The 19,934-nt window shown below is 44.9% G+C and overlaps 2 protein-coding genes across 4 annotated transcripts in view; both read left to right on the top strand.

Moving 5' to 3' along the window:
• Positions 1–3,165, top strand: part of LOC133354517 (interferon lambda receptor 1-like) — a 39,929-nt gene extending 36,764 nt beyond the window's left edge. For all 3 annotated transcript variants that reach the window (XM_061571423.1, XM_061571427.1, XM_061571421.1), the window contains one exon: positions 446–3,165. In XM_061571423.1, the coding sequence (XP_061427407.1) occupies positions 446–574 (129 nt within the window). In that variant the 3' untranslated portion in view covers positions 575–3,165. The remainder of the gene's footprint in view (positions 1–445) is intronic.
• Positions 3,166–13,100: 9,935 nt separating this feature from the next.
• Positions 13,101–19,934, top strand: part of LOC133354534 (centromere protein J-like) — a 34,633-nt gene continuing 27,799 nt past the window's right edge. The window contains exons 1-2 of the mRNA XM_061571435.1: positions 13,101–13,220; positions 18,499–18,784. Of these exons, the coding sequence (XP_061427419.1) occupies positions 18,545–18,784 (240 nt within the window). The 5' untranslated portion in view covers positions 13,101–13,220; positions 18,499–18,544. The remainder of the gene's footprint in view (positions 13,221–18,498; positions 18,785–19,934) is intronic.

Genomic DNA, 19,934 nt, shown 5'->3' on the forward strand with positions numbered 1-19,934 from the left:
CTTTGGCTGAACGTCACAGTATAAGAGCCCAGAGCGTAACCCCTCGACAGGCCGTGGCGGAGTAGCGCAGTTGGTAGCGCCCTCGCTTCCCATGCCAAAGGTCGCGGGATCGATCCCCGCGTCCTCCACAGGCGAATATATTTTTTAATCCTTTATATTAAGTTCGCTGCCACGCATATAAAGGATTTAGAGTGAAAAACTTTGTTTTTACGGGTTATACTTGTTCTTCCTGCTGCTCATCTTGAGCTGTGCCCTCTTTGTTTTGGGGTTTATCTTGTCATGGCATCCCTTCCTTTGCCAATTACTTTCTATTTTTTTTCCATATGTTATATCCATTGACTCTACCCCCTTCCCCGTTGTATGCCACGGGTAAAGGTTGTTCTGTTACCACCATTAGTGTCTGGCCTCGTTACTCTTGACATCAGCTGTCGTGTGTTGCTTGCAGAACGGAACGTTTCTACTCAGCTCTGATAAAGATGTGATTAAAGAAGTGAACATCTGCAGCACTGTTGAAGTCATGTGTGACGACGTGGAAGACGACTACATTGTCAACGGGTTAGGCCTACAATCATAGCTTCTAAAGTCCTTTCTGTTGTTTTTTTTATTCAAAAACATTTTTTGCCATCACTGACGTGTAATGGATTTAGAGACACTTTTGAACTGACAGACAAGTTTAGGGTTATGTCTCCCACTCTTGTACAAATGCTGCATTATGAGCCTTCGTCACAATGCTGATTTTGTCTCTTTATCAATGATGACTCCATGTCTCGTTGCTGTTTTTAAAACTGGATCAGCAGAAATGTTGGTTAATTCAACTCTCATGGATCATTTAAAATTAATCAAACCGATGAAGAAAGGCCCGTTGGCCCAAACGTCGTACATATTATAATATTGGCCTGCTGAGGTTAACAAGACATGTTTTAAGCATTGGAAACAACCAATTTTGCAGTACCTTTTTAAATTATGTATATATTACACGTACATATATTTTATTAATATTTCATAATTTCCCCTGGTTGTTCACGCGCGGAGTCTCAAAGTACTTGTGTAATTTTTATGATGCGTGTACAGTATTTGTGTTTACACTGGACAAAAGAGTACTTAATGATTACATGTTCTAAGAAATGAATACAGCAAAATTCCAATTATCGGTGAACAGTGGATTACAGGAGTAATTAGCCATGTGACTCTGTTAATCCATCACCTGATTAGTTACTCCATGAATCCACAATAAATTTGCGGATTTCGAGGTCATACTTTTTTTTTCAAGACCCAAATTGAGACAATTCTGACACATCGGCCAATGCTAAAGGATGTTAGTGCACTTTTGAGACTCGGTATCCAAGTCTTTCTCTGTGCCATGTCCTTTCTCAAAGATGTCAGCGATTATGGGCTTCCTCACATTTATCTCTGTTCATGCAATTATTATTCAAGAACTTCGCGTAAGATACTTCCGGTTTTAACCATTTATTAAAATCGTTTTGTAACATAATTCACCATCTTCCCTACCTTGTCAAACAAAGGCAAATAATGTTCGCCTCCGTTGCGATCTGCAGCTCCGCGATTTTACCTGCAGCTAGGCTATTCAAACACTTTACAGTGCGAATTTGGATGGATTGGATGGAAGCCAGCGGCCCCTTGGCAATGCGAAGCGCTTTACAATGAAGCCCTCATCGGAAGAGATCCAGAAATCCGCGATTCACGGACGATTTCTGGATCAGCGTGTCCCGTAGATGTTGGGACGAGTCGTGAGCTACGGTTAATTTGCGAAATGATAGGACATGGCGGTTTATTGGAGCGTGTGGGTTTGAGTTGTGCTACAATGCAAAACCGAGGGAACACGAGTGACAGTTTAGAATCGGTGTCGCGCATTTAACATTAACACGTGGAGTGTAATTTAACTTGCTATCCAGCCCGTTTGATCACTCTTTTTGGAAAATGCATGGACATAGCGATCCACCTGGCTTTATGAGACATAGATTTGTGTCCTGTCCGTGTGGTCCTCTGTCTCTCAGCGTAATTGCAACCATGCACCTCCCCCATGCTTCTATGTGCACTTAACAGTTTTTATCCCAAAAAACCTCTTATGGAGTTTTTGCCCCATTTTTTAGACCGTGTTTCCTGGTCCACTTTGTCATTGCAGGCAGGGGCGGTTTCTTCATTAGGGCGATTGGGCGACGCACCACCAATGTCATTCAACCACAGAGTCACGCTAGCCGTCACTGTGCCTCTGGATATAGTCCAATCAGCGTCATGCTACGTTCTGTGGAGTACCGCCTCTTTTTGGGCGATTTCCCTCCAGCTGAGAATCGCCCCGAGTGGCCCCATAGACTTACATTCAAAGATGTTTTTTTTCGAACGGGGGCGCTGCAATGCATTCTCTATGGCTTCCGGGAGGGCTCGCCCTAACGTGCTTACATCATCATACGTGCCTACGTCATCATACGTAAGCACGTTTCATCCAACAATATAATTTGTTGCCACCTAGTGGAATCTTTAATAAAATAAACTTGAGTGGTTTGTTTTAATAGTGAGTATAGAAACAAACAAGATGTATTGTAAGAGTCACTTTATTTTTCATTAATATTAGAGAAGTGAAGTTGCCTTTACATGCTTAAGCTGTTAATTTATCCTTTGCATGGGTGGACCTTATCCTTATCAATCATCCAGACATTTGCCCCCCCTGAGAGATTTTGCAGGAGCCGCCACTGATTGCAGGTAATATGTACTTCATGTCGTATCACTGCGTAACTCTCGCTAATGATGTCACATGATCTTAAAAGTCACTTGTCAGAAGGTTGACCTCTTCACCACTCAGTTACATTACAAAGTGGACTTCTGTTGACGTGGGTGTTTGACCACCTGAAGACTCTACTGCCTTGGTTTGAAATGCGTTAACCACTATGCTAATGAAATATTAAACAGTAGTGGGGGAACCCCTCTTATTTATTCATGATGAAATGGGGGGGGGGGGGGGGTTCGGTTAAGAGGATGGAATCCGTTTCTTAAAATTAGTTTGTAATATAGATTATTCCAATATCCTGTTTAGCTTTGAATTCCTCCATGCTTTCGTATAAACACTGGATCTCGCATCCGTGAACTTTGAATGTTCAACTTCTTTGCACACAATAAAATACCGTAAATGCGTGTCGCATACTGCACTTGGCCAAGTCCGTTGCGTGACCTGTACATTTTTTTTACTTGATTGTTGCAATGAACAATCTATGTTGTCAATGTGAATCCTTGTAATAAATTGACTGCATTGGGTTCGGTTTGCGGGCATGCTGGCACACTGCATTTGCTTCGATCTCTCTGCTCGGCAGTTGAAACAACGATGCAAGATTTTTTTCTTTGAAATTTCCCCCCCACCACCCGGTGTCTGGCCACCCAGCGATAGAAATGTTTACACCACAGCTGATCGGCAGATCGAGTGTGGCGAGGGTAGAGCGTTGGTACTCCCATCTCTTGTAAGACGACTCCCAGTGTGGAAGAGTAGGCCAAAGTCCCGCCCCTCCTCGGAGGGGTTCTCAAGCGCTGTCTCCAGTGGAGGCCCCTTCCGCTGGCAGTGGCATAAGCAAGACATTTCGAGGACTGCGCCTTTACCTAATTTTCATCTATTGGGATAGCAAGAAAGTTGATATTTTGCTATTGTAAGCCTACATATGTAGTGCGTTCAAGGAGACATAGACGACGTAGTCGGAGGCACACTTATTTATTTACACACCGGGGGAATAATACAGCTCTTGAAGGGGTAGCGGCCCCTTCACCCGTCTAACAAAGAGACACCACTAGCGCTAACCCCGGCTAGTCTGCTCCCGGGTCCTCCACTAGAGAGTTAGGGGAGGCTAGCTGATCCGGCCCTGGTCAAGCTCGGATCTCGGCACCCTTAGCCAACCAGACCGGCTCTTACAAGAGCATCGGATCTGGGCTCTCAGGGCCGCGCCACTGGCTTGCCCTGGTCGGTCCTTAGAAGGACAGCGAGCCAGCGGAGTCCCTGGGCCTATTCTGCTGGCCTTCGATCTTCGCTGGTTAAGCTGCAACACTCGACCTCGAGCCCACCGGCTCCCCGCCTTATATAGCAACTCCCCCCCGAGGGGTGGGGCTGTGGGGGATCACAGCGCCACCACAGCCCCCCAGGGCTAACCGTTGCGGACGTGGATGTAGGCACCCTTATGTGTGCGGGCGCAAACACCCCTTGTGTGTTTATTTGCCCACCGGTAACACCCCTACACATACAGTGTTATACTGGTAGGAACCTCCTGGTTACACCAGCCCACGGGATTAGCAACCCAACGTTCCGACCAGCTCCCTCCGCAGGAATTTGTTGTGAACCCTATGCATGTATCGTTCGTAATCAGGCATTGGTCTATGCATGTCTGCCTGCATGCATGCCTCTAATTACACCAACACAGCATGTGTGGTGTATTATGAACTACCTTGTACAGCAGTGTGCACAGTTTATGCCCCCCTCGAAGACTCGGGAGGCGCCAGGAAGCGCAGACAAAGCGAGCTGGTGCCAACAATTGGCCAAACTGCAGCACCCGGGAGAAACCCTACGCGCGCACGAGGGGAACACCATCATCCAGAAGAAACACGGATGGGGGATTAGTCCACGTTTCTCTGTACCGCCTTCTCATGGCAAGCCAGGGCATTTCAGTTTTCAGTTTCATTTATTTGGTATAGACATGTGAGCCATTCGGCTCTTGAATCGGGTGCAACCGCAACAAACAAAAACATGAACAAGAAAACATCTTAAAGTGAATGTGACTATGTGCAAACAAAATCCAAGAAAAAACAGCAAAATATTGCAGAAAAAGCACCGTACACCAACGCTGTGTGCAAAAATCCCAGTGGGATGCAAGTCAAACAACAACCACAACCAGGGGCGGTTTCTTCATTAGGGCGATTGGGCGACGCACCACCAATGTCATTCAACCACAGAGTCACGCTAGCCGTCACTGTGCCTCTGGATATAGTCCAATCAGCGTCATGCTACGTTCTGTGGAGTACCGCCTCTTTTTGGGCGATTTCCCTCCGGCTGAGAATCGCCCCGAGTGGTCCCATAGACTTACATTCAAAGATGTTTTTTTTCGAACGGGGGGCGCTGCAATGCATTCTCTATGGCTTCCGGGAGGGCTCGCACTAACGTGCTTACGTCATCATACGTAAGCACGTTTCATCCAACAAAATTATTTGTCGCCACCTAGTGGAATCTTTAATAAAATAAACATGAGTGGATTGTATTAATAGTGAGTATAGAAACAAACAAGATGTATTGTAAGAGTCACTTTATTTTTCATTAATATTAAGAAGTGAAGTTGCCTTTACATGCTTAAGCTGTTAATTTATCCTTTGCATGGGTGGACCTTATCCTTATCAATCATCCAGACATTTGCCCCCCCTGAGAGATTTTGCAGGAGCCGCCACTGACCACAACTTAGATTAAGGCCATCAGTCGAACTCCGTACTCCAACAAACAAACATGGCCAAACCAAAAAACGTTCTCGAAATCACCAAAATGAAGCCATGTCTCCTGGATGCCCACAACATTTGTGGGACCCATCAACCCTCACCTCCGCCGTGCTGGACTATCGGCGTGCATCAGAGGTCGCAAACGGGTTTTGATTCCTTACCCGTACCCGTACCCGGCCGCACCAGGGTCGCAAACGGGTATCCGTACCTGATTGCGACCTCTGGGATGAAGCCATATTGCAGGCGCGGGTGGGTTGATTCTAGGAACTTGAATTGTGAGAAGAGACAAGACGTTGGGAAATGAGTGACAAACAGTTACCAGTGACTCACGGTCTACCCGTACCCGTACCCAGCCGCACCAGGGTCGCAAACGGGTACGGGTAGCCAGGTATCGGGTAGGGTACGGGTATCGGGTACCCGGTTGCGACCTCTGGCGTGCATCGCCACTGCCAGGAACATCCGGGACGAGGCACAAACGCACAGCACAGACATCATAAATTCACTGCTTGGAAACGTTGGGCTTGGACAGGGCAATAGACGAGAATCGTGATTGAATTGGCAGCCAAATGAGAGAACGCGTTCGAGGGGAAGACGGATCACTTCGTTCCGTTCATCATTGGGGGCCGTCCATAAATGACGTCATGCACCTGGCGGAGGGGGGGGGGTGGTTAGACATTTGTGACGATGTGTGACGAGGGGGGGGGGTGAGAAATGTGACGTCACATCAAAATGCGCAACTTTAAATATAGACAACACGTTCTACTTAATTCAATCGACTTTTTAATAAATAAAAATTCTGCTACATCAGAGTGCAGCGCCACATTAAATACGCACTACAATGACAATAGTTTACATCGATTTGAAGCATTTTTTGGGGGGGAGGGGGGGCAGAGCTTTGTGACGTCATATTTGAGGAGGGTCTGACTTTGTGACGCTGTGACGATGGGGGGAGGGGGTCAAAAATCGTCCAAAATCGCGTGACGTCATTTATGGACGGCCCCTAATCCCCCAGCCCCTACTGGGGGCCTGGAGTGTCCACCTCCAGGTTGCCTGACCCACGGGTCCTACTTGGTACAGGAGGGAGCCGCTACTGCCCCCTGTTGACCCATGGCTGGCGCTGCCTATAACCAGTCGTGGTGACGGCGTATGACGCCTGACTCACCACATACGGACCTGAACTTCTTTCGCACCTTCTTGGTTCTTTCGGTAAAGTCACGCAGAAGGGAAATAATAAAATAATAAACATAAAACATAATAAAATACAATTCTCACGGCGTTTTGGCCACAACGCAAGCAGCCGTCCTCAGGTGAAGAACAGGTCTGTCGGAAAGACAGCGTCTGAATGAACACCACCAAGCTTGGCAGCGTATATTTAAGCTGGGTTAGGGGAGGAAGGGCGCCTTGACAAAGGAATTTGCATATCATCAGAGGAATTTATCATATTTACGGAAAATGCAGATATGGGATTAGTCACTACTTGTGGAATGCGTAGGAGGTGGGGGGGGGGGTCTCAAAGTCATATTATGCCCGTGCATTATGTAGGATTAGCAGCATCAAAGGGAGGGAGTAGGGTTAGCAGTAATAAAGGGAAGGAAATTTAATAGTAACGAGCTGCAGCAGCTAAACCACCACGTAAAAAAACTAAAATATAAACTACATCAGTATCATCAATATAATAAATATACTCTCCAATAAGCTGAGCTACTAACAGTAAGTCATACATTACAATTCTATGTCGTGCAAATGGAAACCGCACCCTGCCAGTGCAGCAATGCCACGAGGCGAGCGATATGGTGTTCGCCGATTGTTGCAGAGGGTCACAGGTTCGAATCCAGTGACCGCCCTGGTTAATACTGCGGGAATCTACCTATCGAAATTAATATCATACGTGGCGTCTGCTTCGCATTGGACGTTTAAGATGCCGTGGCGTCATGGTCCAAATGTGAAAACATTTACCCGCAAATTACTTAACTGGAAAACATAGTAATCTTATATTCATATAGCGCTTTAATCCAAGGCGCTTAACAAGGTTTTACGATTTAAAGCTTTCGTGACTGCAGGGATTCATCTTCTTGGTTCTTTCGGTAAAGTCACGTAGAAGGGAAGTAATAAAATAATAAAAATAAAACATAATAAAATAAAACATTATTATGTTTTATTTTTATTATTTTATTACTTCCCTTCTACGTGACTTTACCGAAAGAACCAATAAGAAGGTTTTACGAGTGGCACAATGAGGGTGGCTACTAAAAGTGATGCGGTGAGTAGGGATGGGGTATGTGGAAGGAGGTGAGTGGGTCCGGGAATTACGGTGGGTACCTCGGGATGGAGGGGAAGGGTGGGCCAGGGAGGAGAGGTGGGGTCTTGAACTAGACAGGGAGGGTGATCACTTAATATGAAACATTGACAGGTTCTCTCTTGAAACAAGTCTTAAGAATGTATCTTCTTGGTTCTTTCGGTAAAGTCACGTAGAAGGGAAATAATAAAATAAAAAATAATTAAACAATCAAATACAACGACGTTTCGGCCACAACGCAAGCAGCCGTCCTCAGGTGAAGAACAGGGCTGACAGAAAGACAGCGTCTGAATGAACACCACCAGGCTTGGCAGCGTTTATTTAAGTTGGGTTAGAAGAGAGCGCCTTGACAAAGGGATTTACATATCAACAGATTAATTTTGCATATTTATGGAAAATGCAGATATGGGTTTAGTCACTACTTGTGGAATGTGTAGGTGGTGGGGGGGGTCTCAAAGTCATATTACGTGACTTTACCGAAAGAACCAAGAAGATGAATCCCTGCAGTCACGAAAGCTTTAAATCTTTAAAAAAATCTTAAGAATTTGTTGTATATTTGACTGAAGCATGTTTATTTGTTTTTTTTTTTTGGGGGGGGGGGGGCAGAGCTTTGTGACGTCATATTTCAGGGGGGGGGGGTCTGACATTTTGTGACGCCGTGTGACGAGGGGGGGGGGAGGTCAAAAATCATCCAAAATCGTGTGACGTCATTTATGGACGGCCCCCAAATGGTCAGCAACCTGAGGCTCTTTAAAAAAGGACTGCTTCGTGACGTTAATTCGATCAAAAGGACGTGCCCGTCTCGTATTCGCCGCAGTCCATCGCGGCTCTTCGAAACATTGAGTTTGCTTCTACATCTTCTTGGTTCTTTCGGTAAAGTCACGTAGAAGGGAAGTAATAAAATAATAAAAATAAAACATAATAAAATAAAATAATTCTCACGACGTTTCGGCTACAACGCAAGCAGCCGTCTTCAGGTGAAGAATGAGACAATGCCAAGCTAGGAGCTTATATATAAGCTGCGTTGGAGGTGGAAGAAAGAGCGCCTTAACAAAAGAATGTGCATATGAAGAGGAATTTAGCATATTCATGGGAAATGCGTAGGAGGTGGGCGGGGGGGTTTCAAAGTCATATTATGCCCATGCATTATGCAGGATCAACAGCACCAAGGGGGGGTGCAGGGATTAGCAGTAACAAAGGAAGGAATGTTAATGATATGTAGCTGCAGTTACTCAACAACCACGTAGAAAACTAAAGTATAAACTACATAAAAAACTAAAGTATAAATAGCATAGCACCATCAGTATACTTACTATACTCTACACTAAGCTGAGTTACTAACAGCAAGTAATACATTACAATTCTACGTCGTAAAAATTATATAATATGCTTCCATCTAAACTTTATTCTATTGCATCACACGAGCATATACCGTACTATATACTGCCAACATTAAATTATATACTGTATTGCTGTAAACCAACCTATATCTTATACATTTAATATAACACTATGTATTATTCTACCCACCCTAATGTGTGTCGAAATGGTTTATTACGTCCTTCCAATGATTGCTAAGCCAGAATCCATCTTCTCGGTTAAAATTGTCTCTGTGTTTGTATATGTGGATCGCCTCATGAACGAATCTCTCATGATAGCCAGATGGCTTGCAGAGAACCTCTGTCTTGGAGAAGTCAATATCATGTGAGCCCACTGAGTTGTAACAGTGATCTGCCACGGCTGAGGTGTTTGTCCTACCGTGTTTCAGGTCAGCTTTATGTTCACGGATGCAGTCCGAGACATGTCGTTTGGTTTCCCCAATGTAACTGCTACCACAGAGGAAACTTAGTTTGTAGACGCCAGGGTACTGTATGTCTGGAACCACATCTTTTACAGACGGTACCAGATCACGGATTTTATGTACTGTGTTGAATCGGACCTGGATCTTGTGTTTAATCAGGATTTTGGAGATATTTTTTGTGACCCCAGCAATGTAGGGTAAGGTGATGGTCTTGAAAGGCTCCTCAACAGGATCCTTCTTGATGGTTGGAGTGATGGCTTTGCGGATTGTGTAGTCGGAGTAACCATTAGCCTTAAGAGCTTGGCGTACGTGTTTGAGTTCACTGGCAATGTGTTCATGGTCGGAGATGCATTGGGCTCTATGATATAGAGTCTTGATGAGGGAATTATTCTGGGATGGATGGTGGTGGGAATCCGGTTTTAGATAAGCATCCGTATGGGTGGCTTTCCTGTAGACAGAGTGGCTCACTGAACCATCAGGTCTCCTTTTGATTAGGACATCCAAAAAGGGTAGCTTGCCATCTTTTTCGACTTCCATGGTGAATCTGATGGCTGGGTGTATGGAGTTGATGTGGTCGAGAAATTGGTCTAGAGCAGCACGGCCATGTGGCCAGATGACAAAAGTGTCGTCTACGTACCTCTTCCATAAGGTCGGGCGTAGAGTGGCAGTCTGGATGGCGTCCGTCTCAAATTTCTCCATGAAGATGTTGGCTACAACCGGAGATAGGGGGGAGCCCATTGGGGTGCCCTCAGTTTGCTTGTAGAAAGTTTCATTCCAGGTGAAGTATGTATTGGTTAAGCAGTGTCTCACCAGGGGGGGTACCCCAGCATTCAGTCCATGATGAACCAAGTCTTCAATGATTGCGATGGTATCAGGTACAGGAACCTTGGTGAATAAGGAAACCACATCAAAACTGACAAGCAGGTCGTCTGGGGACAGGGCAATCCCCTTGATTGTCGATACCAGGTCAGTAGAGTTTAGTACCGCAGAGGTGGTTTTTCCAGTGAAAGGCCGTAGGATTTCAGAGGTTCTCTGCAAGCCATCTGGCTATCATGAGAGATTCGTTCATGAGGCGATCCACATATACAAACACAGAGACAATTTTAACCGAGAAGATGGATTCTGGCTTAGCAATCATTGGAAGGACGTAATAAACCATTTCGACACACATTAGGGTGGGTAGAATAATACATAGTGTTATATTAAATGTATAAGATATAGGTTGGTTTACAGCAATACAGTATATAATTTAATGTTGGCAGTATATAGTACGGTATATGCTCGTGTGATGCAATAGAATAAAGTTTAGATGGAAGCATATTATATCATTTTTACGACGTAGAATTGTAATGTATTACTTGCTGTTAGTAACTCAGCTTAGTGTAGAGTATAGTAAGTATACTGATGGTGCTATGCTATTTATACTTTAGTTTTTTTATGTAGTTTATACTTTAGTTTTCTACGTGGTTGTTGAGTAACTGCAGCTACATATCATTAACATTCCTTTCCTTTGTTACTGCTAATCCCTGCACCCCCCCCTTGGTGCTGTTGATCCTGCATAATGCATGGGCATAATATGACTTTGAAACCCCCCCGCCCACCTCCTACGCATTTCCCATGAATATGCTAAATTCCTCTTCATATGCACATTCTTTTGTTAAGGCGCTCTTTCTTCCACCTCCAACGCAGCTTATATATAAGCTCCTAGCTTGGCATTGTCTCATTCTTCACCTGAAGACGGCTGCTTGCGTTGTAGCCGAAACGTCGTGAGAATTATTTTATTTTATTATGTTTTATTTTTATTATTTTATTACTTCCCTTCTACGTGACTTTACCGAAAGAACCAAGAAGATGAATCCCTGCAGTCACGAAAGCTTTAAATCGAAATTTGCTTCTACAGTTGAAGCTTTCGTGACTGCAAGGATTCATACTCTTGGGGTTTTTTCGGTAAAGTCACGTAGGTAAAAATAAGTAAATAATAAAGTAATATTGATAATAATCGAAAATAAGTATTTTATTTATATTTTTTATATTACTTTACTATAATAAAATAATATAAATAATAGATAAAAAATATTCTTTTATCGCCATTATTATCAATATTATTTTATTATTTGCTAATACTAATTTTATTTCTATTATTTTATTATTTACTTATTTTTTACCGACGTGAATTTACAGAAAAAACCTAAGAGTATTGAGTTTGCTGCTGCGGATTTTTTTTTTACCGAATTCGATATTTTGTTATCCTCTTAACAAAGGCTCAGCCTTTGTTATGCAGTCTATTCTTAGTCTCAAGCCTCACCTTACCATATTAATAAAAGTATGCGGCCCTTGCCCCACCACCTTCTCCAACCATTATATATACGGAGTGGTAGCTTCTGCAATCTCTCATTTACTTGATACAGCTGTCGTGGCTGTGACGGTACCACCTGAAGACGGAAGCTTGTGTTGCCTCCGAAACGTCGTGATTTTTATTTTATTTTACTTTTTAATGTTTTTTACCTACGTGACTTTACCGAAAAAACCTAAGAATATGAATCATTGCAGTCACGAAAGCTTCAAATCTAGAATTATCGTTGTTTTCTTGGTTTACCCACCGCCGTTGCTTGGCCACGCGGTGGTCTTGAGCGGTGCGGGCCACGTGACCCAGTCAACGCAGCCTCAGAGGCCGTCCATAAATGACGTCACGCGATTTTGGACGATTTTTGACCCCCCCCCCTCTCGTCACACGGCGTCACAAAAAGTCAGACCCCCCTCAAATATGACGTCACAAAGCTCTGCCCCCCCAAAAAAATAAAACATGCTTCAAATCGCTTTAACTATTGTCATTGTAGTGCGTATTTAATGTGGCGCTGCACTCTGATGTTGTAGAAGAAAGCATTTATTAAAAAGTCTATTTAATTAAGTAGAACGTGTTGTCTATATTTATTTAAAGTTGCGCATTTTGATGTGACGTCACATTTCTCACCCCCCCCCCCTCGTCACACATCGTCACAAATGTCTCACCCCCCCCCCTAGGTGCGTGACGTCATTTATGGGCGGCCCCTTTGTTGGTGAAGCTCACGGGAAGCGCTGCGAACCTCGCGGCTCAAGATCACGGCCACCAACACCCGCGACGATTATACATTCAACCCCTAGGTCGACTCAGCCTCAAACGGGTACCCAGTCCGGGTGTGTAAAAAAAACGTCGCCACTGGGGAGACAAAGGCGGCCGGGCGGGGTTGCTGGCCACCCACTCCCCTCGTGTGCCAGGCCAGGTGCACTTGCCCCAACAGTCTGTCACAGGCTACACGGGGGACCTTTGTCTAAAGCGCCGGTGCGTGGTGACGTCACGCGGTACAGGGGCGAGGCGACGCCGCTCGGCGCCCGGTGGTGCGCGGTGACGTCACGCGGCGGGAGGCGGTGCGCGGTGACGTCACGCGGCGGGAGGCGGTGCGCGGTGACGTCACGCAGCGGGAGGTTGTGCGTGTTGACGTCACGCGGTGGGAGGTGGTGCGCGGTGACGTCACGCGGCGGGAGGCGGTGCGCGGTGACGTCACGCGGCGGGAGGCGGTCCGCGGTGACGTCACGCGGCGGGAGGCGGTGCGCGGTGACGTCACGCGGCGGGAGCGAAAGGCGGCATCTTCGTAGCTGGGTGGCGGACGCGAGGTACGAACACAACAACACACCACTCATACACTACTACACTACTAATACACTAACAATACACTAACAACACACCACTCATACACCACTAACACACCACTCATACACCACTAATACACCACTACTAACACACTACTCATACACCACTAATACACTAACAATACACCACCCATACACCACTAATACACTACTAATACACTAACAATACACCACTAACACACCACTAATACACTACTACTAACACACCACTCATACACCACCCATACACCACTACTAATACACTACTACTAATACACTAACAATACACCACTCATACACTACTACTACTAATACACTAACACCACCACTCATACATTACTACACTACTAATACACTACTACTACTAATACACTAACACCACCATCGCAATAATACACTAATACATTAACAACACACCACTCATACACCACTACTACACTATTCATACACCACTAATACACTCCTACTACTAATACACTACACCACTAATACAACACTAATACACCACTCATACACTACTACTACTAATACACTACATCACTAATACACCACTACTAACACTACACCACTCATACACCACTAACACACTACTACTAATACACTACGCCACTAATACACCACTCATACACCACTACTAATACACTACTAACACACCACTACTCATAACCCACTAACACACTACTCATACACCACTAATACACCACTAACAACAACACACCACTCATACACTACTAATACACCACTCATACACTAATACACTACTCATACACTACTAATACACTACTACTAACACACCACCACTAATACACCACTAATACACCACTCATACACTAATACACTACTACTAACACACTACACTACTAATACACCACTAACAATACTAATAATACACTACTACTAATCCACTACACTACTAACACACTACTACTAATACACTACACCACTCATACACTACGACTAACACTACACCACTAATACACTACTACTAATACACTACTAACACACCACTACTCATACACCACTACTCATACACCACTAATACACTACTAACACACTTACAACACACTACTAACACATCATTCACAACACACCACTACTGACACTACACTACTAACAACACACTACTAACAACGCACTACACCACTAACACACGACACTACTAACAACACACCACTCATAACAAAACACCAATACTAACACACCACTACTAACACACTACCAACACACTACTACTAACAACACTAACACACTACACTACTAACAACACAAACAACACACTACACTACTAACAACTCTAACACACTACACCACTAACACACTAACAACACACTACTACTAACAACTCTAACACACTACACCACTAACACTAACAACACACTACACTACTAACAACACACTAATAACACACTACACTAACACACTACACTACTAATACACTACTACGAACACGACACATTACAGACGGACACACTGCACACGTTAACACACTACACTACACATTACTAACACATTGTTACACTATACAATTGCACACTGACACATTTACACACAGTTACTTACAAACTACACACACGCACGTTATTGACACACTGCACACGAACACACTACTAAAACACCAACACGTTACTGACATCTTCTTGTTTCTTTCGGTAAAGTCACGTAGAAGGGAAGTAATAAAATAATAAAAATAAAACATAATAAAACAATTCTCACGACGTTTCGGCTACAACGCAAGCAGCCGTCTTCAGGTGAAGAATGAGACACTACCAAACTAGGAGCTTATATATAAGCTGCATTGGGGGTTGAAGAGCGCCTTAACAAAAAGAATGTGCATGTGAAGAGGGATTTAGCATATTCATGGAAAATGCGTAGGCGTTGGGCGGGGGGGTGTCAAAGTCATATTATGCCCATGCATTATGCAGGATCAGCAGCAACCAAGGGGGGTGCAGGGATTAGCAGTAACAAAGGAAAGGAATGTTAATGATATGTAGCTGCAGTTACTCAACAACACCGTAGAAAACTAAAGTATAAACTACATAAAAAACTAAAGTATAAACTGCATCGCACCATCAGTATACTTACTATACTCTATAATAAGCTGAGTTACTAACAGCAAGTAATACATTACAATTTTACCTCGTAAAAATTCTATAATATGCTTCCATCTAAACCTTATTCTCTTACATCACACGAGCATATACCGTACTATATACTGCCATAGATAAACCCAACATTAAATTATATACTGTATTGCTGTAAACCAACCTATATCTTATACATTTAATATCACACTATGTATTATTCTACACACCCTAATGTAATGTATTACTTGCTGTTAGTAACTCAGCTTATTATAGAGTATAGTAAGTATACTGATGGTGCGATGCAGTTTATACTTTAGTTTTTTATGTAGTTTATACTTTAGTTTTCTACGGTGTTGTTGAGTAACTGCAGCTACATATCATTAACATTCCTTTCCTTTGTTACTGCTAATCCCTGCACCCCCCTTGGTTGCTGCTGATCCTGCATAATGCATGGGCATAATATGACTTTGACACCCCCCCGCCCAACGCCTACGCATTTTCCATGAATATGCTAAATCCCTCTTCACATGCACATTCTTTTTGTTAAGGCGCTCTTCAACCCCCAATGCAGCTTATATATAAGCTCCTAGTTTGGTAGTGTCTCATTCTTCACCTGAAGACGGCTGCTTGCGTTGTAGCCGAAACGTCGTGAGAATTGTTTTATTATGTTTTATTTTTATTATTTTATTACTTCCCTTCTACGTGACTTTACCGAAAGAAACAAGTGGCCTTAAATAGACAGAGGGGGGCGGAGGCAGAGAGAGAGAGGGGGTAGGGAAAACATTTACATGTCAATGAGTACGAAGGGAGGGGAGAAACGTTACTGACACATTACACACAATCACACTAACACATTAGTACAGGGACACACGAAGGCATGAATAACACATGCTACTAACACACTAACACATGCTCCTAACACACTTCACGCCGGCACCTATCACCAGACACAATCCCTGCTGATTTCTAGCAATTGCTGCTGCTGTTGTTTTTGTTGTTGTGATTCTGCGTTGGCTACGGTACACAAACAACAACAACAACTCAACAACACACGTGTGTTTCGGGCAATAACCAACTTCACACGCATTTCTTGTGTCGTTGGAAGGAATTTGGTCGGTTGCCTGGAACGTCGTTTATATCCAACGGGTTGATTGATGATCCAGCACTCACGTGCTCAGTCCCAGTCGGTCACCGTCGCTGCTCTTTTGGTTACGATTTGCCGTGAACTTGACCCCCTTGATGCCTGCGGTGTCACCCAGGGGGGCTGACTGCAGGTTCACGACACCAAACTCGCCCACCCACTCAACAAAGACAAAGATCCCCCGTGTAGCCTGGAACAGACTGTAGGGGCAAGTGCTGCTAGCGAGCAGAACCTATGAAGGCCGGCACGGCACACGAGGGGGTGAGTGGGCCAGCACCACGCCCGACCGCCTTTGTCTCTCTCGTAGCGATGTTTACACACAGCAACATGTTCTCATTTGAGGCTGAGTCGACCTTGGGGAGGCCCAGGACCGGTTCAGATAATCGTCACTGGTGTTGGCCGTGAGCGGGAATTGAACCCGGGTCACCGGGTTCGTAGTGGAGCGCGCTAACCACTGCACCACCGCTCCCCACTCGCCACACTGACTCTCACCGCTCTCTTCCCGTGTGAAGATCGACTTCGGAATTCCCCCTTGGTCCTTCACGGAATCAAGAATCGTTATTTATCCTGGAGGAATCCGATGAGCTATGAAGCTCTTTTCACAGATGTCGAGTAGGGGCGGTTCAGAAAGTTGATGGTGCCGGTGCTCGGCAAACGTGGTTAGTAAATAAATATATTCATGATAAAGTTTTTGTTTTTGGTTAGAACGCGTAACCCACAAAATCTTTATCATGCATAATATTGGTCGTGAAGGCATACGTGTTGAACCAAATTATTAATCGCAGACCATCGATTCAATGGAAATTATAAACTCCTATTATCCGTGTGACCTTTCCTCCCGCTCACAGCGAACTTCTGTGTGTAGTTAGCAAGGAGTGATCGCAAAGGTGGCAGTAGCCGGCAGGCGTTACATTTATGATGATGGTGTTGGTGGTAATTATTGTTTGCGATGGTGGTGGTAATGATTGTGAAGGTACTTCCATTATGAGGGCAAATCCCAACACGTTCATCAAATAACACTGTGGCTTTAAAGGTAAAACAAATATATAATCGGCAACGTTTCCAGCAATGGCCCTTCTTCATGGCACATGAGCTTAAGGCAGTGTTCTTGAATAACTTTTTGTTATTTGTGCTTTTACACCACTGGACGCAGGACGAGTAATAACAGTGATGGATTGCTGATGCGAGACATCTTTTGATTTCCCACATTGTAAAATGCAATTGTGTGCTTTACTATACTCTATTTTTCTCTTAGTTATTTGAACCTATTTAAAGCTGCGTTATGTTTGTACGTTTATTATGTGTTTTTTTCGTGTGCACATTCCTCTGAACTAAAGTGTTTTGAATGTTGCCCGTCGTCTTGTGTGTAAAGAGTCTTTTATTTTATCCGTAGTGTTTAAATTACCGGAAGAAAACAATCTTGAGATTAAGTTTGGCTCCCTGCTTAACTCTGTTGTGAAGACTGACACTCCAAGTTTGCTGGGAGTGTCGTCATTCAGCCATCCCCGTGGCTTGCCAACATCATCTTATACGTTGTGTTGTCATCTGTCCGTGTGATAGCATCAAGTGCACGCAAGGTGTGGCTGATGTGACCTGGCCAACGACCCCAATCATTGACGACCCTGTAGTCATTTGGTTCGATAACCCCTGCCTTCCAACATGTGCTCGGAAGTCACACAACACCAAGGGACATCGCTCTGTTGCCGCACGACACTTGACTCGGCTTTTTGGGAATGCTTCTGATGAACATCAGGGATTAATGATCGGCTTGAACAGCAACACTTGGACCAAAATTGGTGTTCTTCTGCATCGCTTGATAATCTACCCACGTGGAAAACAAGGGTAAAGGTGCAGCCGTGACATCTCTTGCTCAAACCACTGCTGGCGGAAGGGCCTCAGCGAGAGGAAACTGGAGTGGTTTTTGTCCAACTCTTCCACGCTTGCAAGACACACGGGAGAAAGTGGGAGTACGTGTTCTGCACTTGACAATAACGTTTAAAAAGCACCAATAACCGAGTGAGTCCTCCGTCGCCCACAGCGCCACAAAACCACGTTTGGTGCCGACTGCCCCGGGAACAGCGGCCATGTCGGGCGAAGTGGAGCGCGCGGCGTTCCTGCGCTGGGAGGTGGTGGACACGGCGCGGGCCGGCGTGCTGCTCGATGAGCCACTTCCACCGGCGCGCTTCGCTGGGTCTCGGCAAGAGAGGCGGATGAGCTCCAGTCCCGCTCACCCCGATGGCCCCGAGATTTTTCAACCCCTGCGACCGATGCTCGTGGGCAGCCTCGACTCGACAGCGCAGGTGTACGGGGATATGTCGCAACAGGTGAGTGTGTTCCTGTGGTGGCGCACACCTGTTGATCACTGTGACTGTAAGGGTGGGTTAGCCGAGCGGTGGTAGCTACTCACGTGGTATGTAATTAAAGTGCACCTGGCAGAGGTGCCGAGGTGACGTCACCGTCACCTAGTGGCGAATGGCGGGTATTGGTATTGGTCTGTAATCGAGCACTGTTGAGGCAGCGCGGGTTTGGTGGTTCGCACAAATGTCGTAAAACTCCCTTCCCGTGGGCCTTGAGGAGGTGCCATACCCTGGCACGCCAGGAGAATGCGGTGCAGCAAAAATGTGGACTCCAACTGTTCCCTCTGTATGGGATGGAGTGTTTCCCATTCGCATGCGTGCCTTTTCTCTGGCTGCTCCGGTTTCCTCCCACATGTAAACACTTATTAATTGCCCTATAACACCTTATTATATAGAGGAGCACAGAGCTTGGGCAGTTGTTGGCGCAGGCCCATTTTGTGGCTGCCTTCCTGCTTGTTTGTGGTTCCTCCATGCACCTCTGAGTTGTTCTCCGTCTATGAGAGTAAATACTCTTGAGGCACGTCACAACATGGCATCATTATTATTTTTAATAGTGGCTTGGACAGGGAGGAGGGCCCCGGGAGTGGTGTGTGTGTACCTCGTTGCCGGGCAGTTACTTGGTGTGTTTTGTAAGATTCTGCTTCGTCTATAGCTCTGTTTCAATCTAAGTGTAGGTTCATTGTTGTTATTGCGATAAGTCAGAAAATATCTAGTCTGTGCTCTGGTTGAACTTATTTTGCACCGTACGTAAACAAGGGGTGAAAAGTGGGCTCTACCTATGCCCAACGCTGGACCAACTGGCTCAAAAACTCAGTAATCAAACAAAGCACCTCTACTCATGAGTTTGGCATGATACCAAATCCACTACCTCTCCATTTTATCAAGACATAGACTGCAGAGTTGCACCCAACCTGGGCTCCACTTCCAGGCTTGCGGCTGCAGCATAAGCAGTCACTGGGTATATGGATATATACATACAGAGACCAATACTGCTATTATATTCAATGTTATTTAATCTCCCAAATTCTAACCCCATCCCTCTGATCCTTGTGAGATGCACCACATCAATGCTTTTGTCGTTTTTAAAGTGACGATTAAGGGGTCTCTGGGTTCGGAG

This window comes from Lethenteron reissneri, chromosome 6 (assembly GCF_015708825.2).
Source record: "Lethenteron reissneri isolate LAM-NWPU_2019-01 chromosome 6, ASM1570882v1, whole genome shotgun sequence".
Classification (NCBI taxonomy): domain Eukaryota; kingdom Metazoa; phylum Chordata; class Hyperoartia; order Petromyzontiformes; family Petromyzontidae; genus Lethenteron; species Lethenteron reissneri.